The 12009-nt window shown below is 53.4% G+C and overlaps 3 protein-coding genes across 3 annotated transcripts; 2 read left to right on the top strand and 1 right to left on the bottom strand.

Moving 5' to 3' along the window:
* Positions 1-5729: 5729 nt before the first annotated feature.
* CTAM01_04437 (uncharacterized protein) lies at positions 5730-5888 on the bottom strand (the record flags this gene model as incomplete). The annotated part of the gene is made up of 1 exon (XM_060520467.1): positions 5730-5888. The coding sequence occupies one exon, from the start codon at positions 5886-5888 to the stop codon at positions 5730-5732; it is 159 nt and encodes a 52-aa protein (XP_060385112.1).
* Positions 5889-10279: 4391 nt separating this feature from the next.
* Positions 10280-10660, top strand: CTAM01_04436 (uncharacterized protein; the record flags this gene model as incomplete). Its single annotated transcript, XM_060520466.1, has 1 exon — positions 10280-10660. The coding sequence occupies one exon, from the start codon at positions 10280-10282 to the stop codon at positions 10658-10660; it is 381 nt and encodes a 126-aa protein (XP_060385111.1).
* A 412-nt stretch (positions 10661-11072) lies between these two features.
* On the top strand, positions 11073-11559 carry CTAM01_04435 (uncharacterized protein; the record flags this gene model as incomplete). The annotated part of the gene is made up of 2 exons (XM_060520465.1): positions 11073-11357; positions 11434-11559. 2 exons carry the CDS (start codon positions 11073-11075, stop codon positions 11557-11559), a joined length of 411 nt encoding a protein of 136 aa, XP_060385110.1.
* Between the last annotated feature and the right edge of the window lie 450 nt (positions 11560-12009).

The raw sequence follows: 12009 nt of genomic DNA, 5'->3' as shown, positions 1-12009 counted from the left end.
TAAAGACAGTCCCTTGTCCTCGGCCAGGTCGCTGTGGCCTCGATTCGTTGTTGCTTATTCTTGAAGTGGACGTGCAGCATGGCGACATGCGGCTTGGGTGTAGACCAGATCTGCCCAAACGGGCGCCATTCTTTCTTTTTCATGAGAAGCTAGGATCGCCGGGAGGTCGATATTGCAGCCGGAAGGCAAGGCGAAGCAGGGGATGGCGGCGGAGGAACTTTTCGAAAAGCGTCGAGACAATATGAGAAGAGACAGAGATATTGATGGATTCAGGTATCCGTACGGACTACCTGACCTACGGACCAGATCTCATGATAGCGATCACGATGGCGGAAAGATGGAGGTAGCCAATGTGGGAGCTGGTCATCGGTACCATGCCAGGTACACTCTTCAAAGTTCAAGCAAGGCCAAGGATTGACACTTTGCAGAGTGAGGCGGGTGGAAGGTGTAGGTCTTCGTGCGTAAACAAGGTATCGTAGTGGTAGGGTGATATCGAGCTGAGGTCGATCTTGAAGGTAATGACGACGAGGGTCTTGCCAGTGAGGCTTTGCAAGAAGAGATTTCAGGCACAGGTACGAAGGTCAAGAATAAAGATTGAGCGAGCGTTGATAGTACCTCAAGCTACCGGGCCGGTTCGAATACATGGAGTTTGGGCAAGACACAGCAGACTGGTCAAGCTGAGATACGGATGCAGGAGTGAGGTGAGTGTGAGAAACGGAGACTTGCTTCCAATGCTTGGCAGCCATGAGAGAGACATTCAAGACATTCAAGACCAAGTGAGACTCTCGAGTCTCGAGAAAGGGCCGGACTATGGAACAGGGATTCCCTAGCCACTGGATTCTTAATTTTTCGTGCAGGCGGGCGGGACTGACGGCAAGGGAGAAGGAGGAGAACAGGGACGTGCCATTGGTATCCGTACCATGGGATGGAGGATGGAGTCCTCCGCAGGTATGGATGGACTATGGACAGAAAGAGGGGGGCGTGAGATGAGTGTGCTGGTCCTCACACGGGGTGTTGAGTTGAAAATGAAGTGAACTTGTGAAGTTGGATACCACACCCTGCGGTGCGGCCTGCGGCCTGCGACATGCCCTGCACTTGACTGCAGCCGTGGGAGTGGGGAATAGGGAGATTTTCAAGGGTACGTACTTCCCGAAGCCTTACCTAAGGCTTGGCAGGTACGTACTGTCAACTCTGTCCCCCATCTTATGTTGGTAAGGTACTCAAGTACCTTGGTGTAAGGTCAGGTACGGAGCACCGTCCGTTCCTCTTCCACCCATGGTAGGAAGTGGTTACCTGACCTTATTCGCAGCTGCCTTACCTTCCAATGGCCATTACCTTACCTTAAGTCCATCATACCTACCTTAGCTTAGGTACGTACAAAATACACTAGTGAGGTAGCTTACGCGCGTGCAAGTGCTGTGCGGGTACATTCGGGAACCTCACCCCTCCTTGCCTTCCCACCCCCCTTCAACGTCGAGCTGCTCTTGCGGCTTGCCCCAAGCTTCCCGTCAGGTCCCCTACCTCTGGTGCTTGGGCATATGGGATCACATCAACATCCTTCCTTGCCTCTTACCCTGTCCTTACCTGAGGTGCTCAGGAACCTCACCATGGGAAGTCATCGACGGCTTCTTCCATCACCTAGTTCCTCCCTCTCCCTATCTTTACGCCTAGCCAGTGGTATTTGCAGAAAGAGTGCGAGAGGCAGGCACAGAATCACACAGGGACGGGTCGTCTACAGTCCTCGCCTACCGTCTGAAGACTGCGACTCTGGCGTCGAAGCCACAGCCGAGAATCTGGGCATTCTGGACCACCAGTTTCTGCACCAGACATGTCACCGTCGCTATGAACTTGCACACACACACACACACACATCCTCTCAACTTCGTGGATACCTTCCTGATCCCTGGCCCGCTGTCCTCCGTTTGCTTGTTGGCCACGTTTGAAATCCTCCGTTCATGCACCAATCTGTCAGCACTTTTTTTTCGTCCCCCTTCACGGCTTTCCTAAAGAAACCTCACCATCGGAAGCTACGTGTCTGGATCAGGCCAGGCACACATAGTACACACTCTCTACGTGCTGCGGTAGACGGCGCAAGCAAACATGGCACCCCTGTTCTGCCCAGCTCCGCCAAATGAGAATCGTTCGTTTTTCGGGGCTGTTGTTTGCCTGTCTGCTGTCATTGGCAATGCTATTCAGAGGCACCGACTTGATCGTCGCCATGGGCTTCTTTGTTCGGCATTACCTCAGCCCTGTCGTCTCGAGAACGAACGCTCCTAAATCCAATCCAAAGCCAATCCAAAGCCAACAGAGCAACGCCAAAGAGCTCTTTGCAGGCTAGGAAGGCAAGCCACCTATTCGCACACATAAGGCTTCTGCGAACCACGGGATTCGACCATGTCGATGTCGATTCGGGCTACGGATACTATCGATCACGGCTGCTGAGCGCCTCGTATTGAGCCTCCCACCTCCCGCCTCATTTTAAATGTCCCATATGAGCATCGGGCTGTGTGGCTTGTACCCACCCTACCACCTCACCTCAGAGGTTCACCCGCCATACGGATACAGGCACAGTCAACACCCATGGCGTCCCCGAGCTTTGACAGCTCGCAACAATGCCTTTTTCTCCGTCCGTTTCGAACGTCTCCGTGCTCTCTACACCCGCCAACCCCAGTATGCTATACCGGCTTGGCGCCACCGCAAGGCCGTACTCCCAGTACCCTTCCTGTCGCCCGTAAACAACCGGGCCAGTTTCGGAAGAAAACATCTTTCATTACGATCTGATGACTAGACTGGCATAACAATTGCCTTGCGCACTTGCTCCTGGTTCCTAGCTGGAGCAGGAAACTCGAATTTTCCACAGTCGACGACCGTCGACACCATGAGAAGGATTTGGACATCTCGTCATCATCAACTTTGTCACTACCTATCTGCTTGGTCGAACCTCTATACTCTTCATCAGCACCCGTGAGGATCTGAGACTCGAATTCTCACTCTCGGCAAATGGACCAATGATTACGTTTACGGCGTTGGCCGCCTACGGCTGGACTGACGATTTGAGAATCCTCACGCTACACAGTCTCCACGACGGGTGGGAACGGCGGTTCGGTCGAATGATGGCACCTTAAAAGATGATCCTTTTGCATCGCCAAAACCTCCGAGCTGCAATGACAGGGGGAAAGGAAGGCAGAGACTGCAGTGCTGTGCCTTGTCTTTCGCAACTCAGCATCATAATCGGAACTTCAGGGATGTGCTGCCTCCGGTGGTCCCCGGTGGCCCCCTACTCTCCACCTGGCCCTGCGATCTGTCGGGGTCACGCTGCGATCATGGATCTCAGATTGGCTCTATCACAGAGCCCCATGTGTTTGCCAGCCGGCTCAAGACTCGAGGTGTCCTGACGTCGCAGCGACAGGAGTTGCTCAACTCTTCCGGCCCGCACTCTGGAAAATTACGCGACACGGCCCATCTCGCAGCTGCATCACGATAATACTGGAATCTGACATATCCATCTTTAAGCCATTTTGGTATGTTAACACATGATTAGGCAACTGGAGGCGAACTCAATCTTCTCTCTTTGTTTCCTGGTCTCGGCGACACTCCGAGGGATCTTGCGAGCTTTTTTGTTTCCACGTGCGGCAGCAGTGTTCTGTACCAGCGCCTTTTTTCCGGCCTGCATCGAGTCGTCTACGAATACGCGTTGTTCACGACCATTATTACAGATACGCACGTTTGAAGAATTCAGTGCACGCAAGGGATTTCGCAAACCTGGTCGAGACGATTTGGGGAGTAGCCAACCAACCCACTGCCGCCACCATCGACGGTTAACTTTCGCGGACATGACAGACGATATGAGGCTATGTTGTCTACAGGACGCTAGGCGTGGCAACCGTGCAACTCTGATGACTCGATTTTTCGAGATCCGACAGGTGTGGAGTTGTGTAAGCTCTAGACCGTTGTTTTCATGGACCATTTCGCGACTCCATGCACAATGACAATCTACTGCGGGGGTTGCACAAGAGTCACATATTCGGCACTGGACCTGGCCTTATGCAAGCCATGCAGAGACATTGAGAGTGGTATCGAAAGCAGTTGTGACGCTGGTACTCCGTAGCCACTCCAAAAGTGTTTGGGTGCAATCCACACCCGTTGACGGCACCGCGGCAAAAGCAAGCAAGACGAAACCATGGCATTCAGAAACAGGCTCACTTTGCCATATCCGCTTTGCCGATGAGTCGGATCCAATTAGACTCTGAGACTCAAGAGCCCAGCTTCCCGTTGTCGCTGTTTTCTTGGAGGCTCTTCAGCCACTCAACCACTGAATCAAGTGGATCAAACTCGAGAGAATTTCTTCAATACTGGAAGCATCTGAATGTGCAACCCCTTGACGGATCACATTTCTGCCAGTCACAATGGCAGTCGGTACACTCTCGGTATTTCCTCATCGGGTCAGTCTCAAACAAGGACAAAGTCATTTAGCAGATCCATTTATTCGCTCACAGGCGAACCCTTCCGTGAGACTATGGCTAGTTCTCCTATCCAGACATTGTAGCACCCGCGTGTCAAGGCTCGCATGCGGTCTGTCACATATCACATTCACACTGACCAATCGAGTCTGGAGAGACTTCCGCGGGCTTGGCACACACACTGCTGATGCTGCAATACGACTTAGGACTTCACCTGCGACCTTCATTCTGCTGGACACTACGGACGTACTGCAGCGTGTAATCGGCCATCCGCACATCTGCATCACGGAGCGCGAAAGTGACACACGACTTGATCCACTCAGATGGCTACCAATTACGAGTTACCGACAGATGAATCACTTGGGGGAATGTCCGCTCAGTACGAAGATCATCATCGGGTGGCTTGAATGCTGGTTGACATAATCGAGAACTGCCAAACGTCAATCGCCTAGGTGAGTAGGTGACAACGTCGCCATAACCGATTCGTGGCTTGGATGCACCGATTTCGCGCCACTCATTGGCGCGCACATTTTCAAACGATGAGCTACCCTGTCGCCATCGCTATTCTCCTGTCGTGTCCGTGGCCTATGACGAGAAGCGGTACGCATAGTTGCGTAGCTAACGAGGGTTTTCACGCAAGGTTTGACAGGCAACTAGGCAGTGAATGCAACAGTTGACAACTGACTTTTTCGTAGGATATTGCTAGGGTGGTGGGTTCCAGCTAGCTGAGCACCCAAACATCACCGTCTCCTAGGAGTCCAGACCCCACCAACTGCCAGGGTTGTTGCGGATTACTGAACAGCTTTGCATGGCGAAGGAAGACGCTATAGAAAGATGAGTTCAATGAGTGCTACGCACCTCTAGGACTGATTGACCCCCCATCGGATGGAGTATGAATTAGACCTGCAGACCTGGTCATTATTGTTCTTGTTGAGTCTCGGGCATCAACATCTATTAAATGACAACTTTAGGCTTCCAGCTGACGGCGACGCTCACGGTTCAACAAGCGAATAGCCTGGCAATGCAGTCTCGTCAAGGGACCCATCTCCATCATTTGGCAAGGGCCTCCCGAAACAAGCCTGTCAAGTGAAGCTGGCGATCTGGATGCTGTAACTCTTATCCTTCTCAGAGCTTGAACCCAATCGCTAGGTTCGAAACCCCAGCAAAAGATGCAGAATGCATCACGATCCATACCGTCGGGTATGGAGGCACTGGGCAAACGGTACCACAGCAGGGTAGGGCAGCAAGGTAAGCAGCCAGCAGCCAGCATCACGACGAGCTGAGGTGACCCAGGCAGTACGCCAACCAGAACTGGGTTAGCGAAGCTGCAGGTGTGGGCTCCCGCGATCCGTGCACAGGTCCCAGGACTGTGGTTGAAGGGCGATCCCCCGGCTTGAACCACCCTCGGTGAAATTGGGTGCCCGACATGCTGGCCGGTATCAGGAACGCTTTCCGGAAGGGATAATGGCAATGTGATAGTAAGCAAGGGGCTAGTGGCGGAAACGAGTCGCAGAATCACAATTGAAGAAAACGACAGATCAGATGTGCCTTTCCGGCCTAGTCCAAATCCGAGTGGATGACGAGTTTTTCAGAAAGCTGGAACAGCCATCAAGACTACCAAGTTCCTTGCCATTGACATTTAGAGGTTGCCAAAGACACTCTGGCTTTCCTTTCAATGATCCAATCAACTTTCCAGAGAGACGGGATTGTAGGTGACACTACCTTAGCCACGGGAGCGGCAAGTCATACGGGCAGCGGGCTATATCCCAGGCTGGGAATAGCTGGGCACAGTAAGGAGACCAACCTCCAGCGCCTCCCGAGTTCCAACCAGGTTCCATCGTTGGTGTTGCGCCGGGATCGATTACTATTGAAACTTCGCCCCGTTCGGGCAGCCATCGGAAGAACATTCAAGGCTTCAAGCACGAGGATGCTCAATCGCCCGCCCATAGGCGTGCCGGCACCTAGAAGGACCGACAAACCCTTCTAGCGGCGAAACACCATCCCGCCATAGTTTGGGCTAGATGGTCGGGGGAGGCGATATGCCGATGGGACGAAAAGAATGCCTAGAATGCCGCTTCTTCTCGACCTGATGCAGGTCAGAAGTGCAATACCGTTGCCCTGGCCACCTTGAGAGGGCTCATTTCCCCCTGGAAAGGGTCTCGTTTCAAAACATCGTCATTGCTGATTTATCAGTGACTGACATTGCCAGGGCTTCATTGGAATACTGGACAATTACGGGCGAAATACCCCGGGCTTTCCAGTCCCGAAGCTGATGACAGCAGCTAACTATTTGCCGCCCCCACGACCTGTCAAACGGCCCCCCCCCCCCCTCCTCCTCCTCCTCCTCCTCCTCCTCCCCCCCTCGTCTTTCTCATATCCTGGTTCGCTGAATTGGCCGCTGCCAAATGTAGTACTGGCGCTGCACAGCGCACCGAGCGCACATGTGTGGCTGGTGACAGGTGCTGGCAGCTAGAGTGCTAGGGGAGCGACGAAGTCCCAATTACGATTACATGCCGCTGGGGCTAAGGTTGGGATATCCAACGGACGACTGAAGTCAAAAATTGGGCCAAATAGGCTTAAACTTCGCCGGATCTCACCTTAGCATTCGACTTGGCGGCTGTCAAGCTCAGAATGGCACAGCTCATCATTATCCATCGTCCTAACGACCCGTCCCGCTCTCTGTGGCTGCTGACTTTCACAGACGGCTTCCAACCGACACATCGTACGAAGTGTTCGGCACCAAGCTTTTTCTGCAACAATTTCCTGTCGTGAGGCAGACATTATGCAATGTTGAAGCTTAACAAGAACACCTGAATTTCAGGGGCCTCCAGCGTACATAATGGGGTATTGTCATTTCCGTTGAGTCCGGTATCTTTTTGAGAGAGCAACCTCGACTGATACACTCTGCATAGTCCGTGAAGCGGTCAGTATTGCAGAAAAAGGACAGGGTTTCGCCAAACTGTGCGACGCTTCGGACGTTACAACAACACGATATGCTACGGCCGAGAACTCGTTGGAATAAGCGCCGCTTCTCAGTATGGAAAGACCTCACCTCGTACTCTCGCGACCATGACCGTAAAAGACAATTTTCTCCAGTGTAATTCATCGCTCCAGGAGGTATTCTCCACTTGGCCTAGGCTCATCCATTGGTATTCCAGCGGATTTTCGCGGGGCTCTCTCGGGGAGCGCGGCGTTTCCCTGCTTTTCCTGGCGGGTAACTCTGGGGCTCCTGAGCAATGGACAATTCTCACGAACATTCACACACACCAGGCCTGTTGATGACTTGGACTGGCCTGGCAAGACAAGAAAGGGAAATTGACATTGCACGCCCTCATCTCAGCCTTACAGATACAGCCATTTGACTAAGCACCAGCAGACGTTGAACCCCTTTGATAGGGGCCGTTTCTCAGACGAATCCGTACAACATAGTTTGGTCCAGACTGGATTTTACGGAAACGCTCTGCACAAAGCCACAAGTCTGGTCTTTCATGGATATCAGACCTGGACGACGGGTTTTACGCCATATCGCACACGCAAGTATCCGTACTCCGGACGGTTACCTCCACTGCAGATGCTAACGAAACTAGAGGTTCCCCAGTACCCTCAGCATCGCGGGGGGGGGGGGGGGTTGTTTGACTGATGCGCTGAAGGCGAACCTTGCCTTGGTTACCGCGCGGCTTTCGGGTTCTACGGGCGGAAGAGGAACAAAATCAGATACCGTCTGGTCTTCCGATGGCGCTCATCCACCCCTCCGTTCTCTCCATCGGCAATCGCGCTGTGTCCCCTTCACCCGCTGATGAGGGACGGTGTGGATGAGGGCAAATTTTCAGCCTTTTGCGATCACATCTCAACTTTTTGAGATTATTTCCCAAATTTCCTACCTAACTTGGTCGGGAGAAGCGCAGGTCATGCCGCATGGATGACAGAATGGGCTTGCTAGGCACCGGGGAAGCAGGGTGCTCGACCCGCTAACCAGGACAGGGCCACTTCGGCTCTTGCAGGCAACGTGGTTCTTCTCCCTGTACAGCTTGGGTTGAGGGAACGGACAAAGAGGCGCGTCATGGCTGAGCCGGACCAATACCTTGGAGCGAACGCTTCCAAGGCTCCTCAGCAACGAAGAACTCCTTACTTTCGCAAGTTGAACTCAACCTGGGCTCATGTCACTTATCAGATTCCAAGACGACGCATCCACTTTGCATCGCTATCTGACAGGCTCAAATTATCTCGAGAGTCCACAAGAACTTCTCTCTATGGGCCTGATATTGAACGAGATGGACTGCCAGGCGGATCGAGACGCTCAAACAACTTCATCATAATGACCAAAGTCACTTGTCAACCTTCCATCTCGTGGTTCCGCTCTATTTCGAGCCTCTTTGAAACATGGTAATACCGGCACCGCCTTCTTAAGTGGTACGCTCACGGCCGTTGAGGCACCGGTATGCTCCGAAGGCGCCGCGCTGTGATCACAATTGTCAACAAGGTCCCCTGATTTACATCACTCGAATGACAGCTGGGCGGCTTGTTAGCGAGAGAAGACGCAATGATTGATTGAGGCAAAGAGGCACTGTGGGCCACTTTTACCAGCTTTACCAGCATGCCAACAAGCCCTGATCAGGGTCCAGGGGCTTGAGACGGGTCTTGACTCTTGGGGGGACGACGGGCAGACCTGAAATCGGTGCATCTGCACGCACCGAAACTTGAACATTCCTAAGCCCATGGCTGCAAGGGGCATCTGAAGGCTCGACTCCGCCGCTCGGCCATTCGCAGACGATGGCAACTTTTCTTCTTCTGATCTCTCCACAGATCGATGGTAGCAGTTCCAGTGGACAGGGAGGGGCTGGGACAGATCACGGGAGTCTCGACTCAAGCACCTCGCCGTATGAAGGTTTGCACGAGGGAATATGGGCAGCCGGTCGGCTTAGGTATTCTCTGACTCTGACTTGGACTCTGACTTGGACTCTGACAGAGAGGCCATTTTCGTGGCGCTTCTTTTTGGCCACGAACGGTCACCTGCCTACGAATCCCAAGACTGTGGCAACCCACACCCTTCCTAGGCCCGCCTCGCCAGATCGCGGCACTGCCGATCTATGAGCTGAGGCTTCAGAGTGGCAGGATTCCAGTTCGCGGCCAATGGGAATTAGGGAGCGGTAGAACTCTCTGCACATCACCGAGATCTGATCGACTCGCGCGATGGGCGACATGACGCTAGACCTCTGGAATGTGGCTGCGCAAAATCTCTGGGCTTGGAGACTGTCAATGCCGATGGTCGCTGCTCCGAGAGCTTATTCACTACGGATATTTCTCACAGACATGATGATTCGTGGGGACGGTATAGCATCAAAAATCAGAATCAGCGGTGGCATCAGTGATCTGGCAGGGGAACAACAGACTCGACTCGCTTTCTCCTCTTGCGAGGCTGCCAAATGAGATGTGATACGGTGTGTGATTATGTTGAGGGGACCTTCGTTCGAGAGGGCGTGAGAGATGATGGTAAGTGATGGTATCCCTGACGAGTCCAAGCAGGAGTTGAGTATCTAGTGTCTGAACACCCACTAACAAAGCAGTCGATATGTGAGATATTTCAATTTTCTATGTGGACAGCCCACGAGTGGTGCGCTGTAGTTTTGGGGGGGAAAAGACTTATGGGAGCCGGAAGCCTCGTCCGAAGTACTAGCCGCTGTCGATTGACCGATGTCGAAGGGATAACCTTGTATCAAAGCCGCAGGTCAGCCGACGACATGGACGTATTAGGGTGGGCCAGCCTCATCCAGTCGCGCAAACTGGGCTTGGATGGGAATGTTTCAATCCCAAGCATCACGATGCGATATGCGAAGCCGCCTTTTCGCGCACGCATCGCCCGACCCCACCGGCAGGCATCTGGGAGTGTGATCTACGCACTTTTCCTAACCGAGACCAAGCTGGATCGCCGGGTGCTCGAGGTGACCGGGGGGAGGGGAGGTCCTCAAGAGTTTGAGGGAACCAAACCAGACAAGCTGGGAGCTATGCGACATGGGATCCCTCCCCCCCGGCGTCACAGAAGCCAGGGCCAAACCCGAGTCCAAGCTCCCAGTATCCTGGTCAGTCTAGCGATGGAAGTGGACTGTGGCCCAGATCTCGGCTCTGAAAGCTCTCTTTCGTCTCTTGTCAAGAGTCTGTGGGATGTGTGTGTGTGTGCGCTTTGTGTGGGCAGCGGCACATAGGTGGGGCTCTCTCCGATTATGACAGCCTTTTTGCTTTCTTCCCTCACATTTTCACCCTGTGTGATGCAGGAGAAATGTGAGATGTGACTGAAGGGCTGAGATCTGCCCTGACCAACATTTCGCAAGCTCTTCCATTTTGATCGCGGCCCAGCTTCCCAATCCAGCATCTCTGCGCCGAGCCACTCAGCTCTCTGGGATTCCGCAACGGAGCTTTGTGGTTCTTTGGATGCTGCGTACGGTGTATTCCCATGGAATGCGGTTCCGTACAATATCGGGAAATCTGACATGTCACTGAAGCACGATCAACCGACATGGCGGTCGATCATTCACTGAGCTGCTTGGTACACATATCTTACTCGATACCGACGGGGTCGTATAGGTCCAGACCCCTATCAGAGGTTAAAGGCACGAGATGAAGAGGGGCGGCGGCGGGGGGGATTACGGTTTCGCGGACGAGGTCGCTAGTTCAAGGCGCATCCGGCGGCCGTGGACGGGTCCGATGGGCGACATCAGTGCGACGCCCGACACGGGATCTCGACCTCCCATGGCCCCCCTTCCTGGCATCGTCGTCTGTTCGTCGTCGTCCACTCCACGACCCGGGAGGAACGGACGGGGAACCATCATCGCCGATACCACCTTCAGGCTCCAGCACCCATCAACCACCAACCACGCGAACCTTGACTCGTTCTCGCTTAAGGTGTGTCGTCTCTTTTTTCCTTTTCCATCCCGGAGGAAGAGGGGCCAACAACCTTCAATCCTTTCCTCTTATCCAGGTTCAGACTGGGAACCCCGTCACCCAAAATTCTTTTCTGCTCAAAACCCACGGCTATGGAACCCCACTGTGCGACCCTCCGTCATCAGAGAGGTCAGAAGGAGATCGCGATCCTAGGGCAGTGTAGATGCAGGTGAGGACTGACAATGCGACCCCTTTTGCTGCGCTCGCGGCGCTGCAGAAAGCAGAAAGCAATTCAACAGAGGTCCAAGCGAGGAAACTTCTATCACATTGTTCACTTTTTTTTTCTTGTTAATTCCCTCTTTATCCTTACCTGGCTCTTCAATCCTCTTTTCGCGCTATCCTCTTTGACGATGTCATTGCGAATGGCCGCCCCGCCCTATCAAGATGTTCTTTTCGCCTTTTGCCCCTGTTCCTGTTCTTGTTGACTTTCGGTTCAATGTGACCCTCTCGGGGCGCCCCTCGAGTCTTGAAAGGGGAAGGGAGGGGTCAAGAGAGAGACTCAAGACGCTCAGCTTCTGTGCGTAACTTTGATAGAACCGAGGATGGGCTCATTGTCGCCAATGTTTTGGGTTGTTGTTTTATCCTCATTCAGTCTTCAAGTGGTCCCCTCGTG

The sequence above is a fragment of the Colletotrichum tamarilloi genome (assembly GCF_030869305.1).
Source record: "Colletotrichum tamarilloi strain Tom-12 chromosome Unknown Scaffold_10.1, whole genome shotgun sequence".
Classification (NCBI taxonomy): Eukaryota; Fungi; Ascomycota; class Sordariomycetes; order Glomerellales; family Glomerellaceae; genus Colletotrichum; species Colletotrichum tamarilloi.
This window is presented reverse-complemented; position numbering and strand designations above follow the sequence as displayed.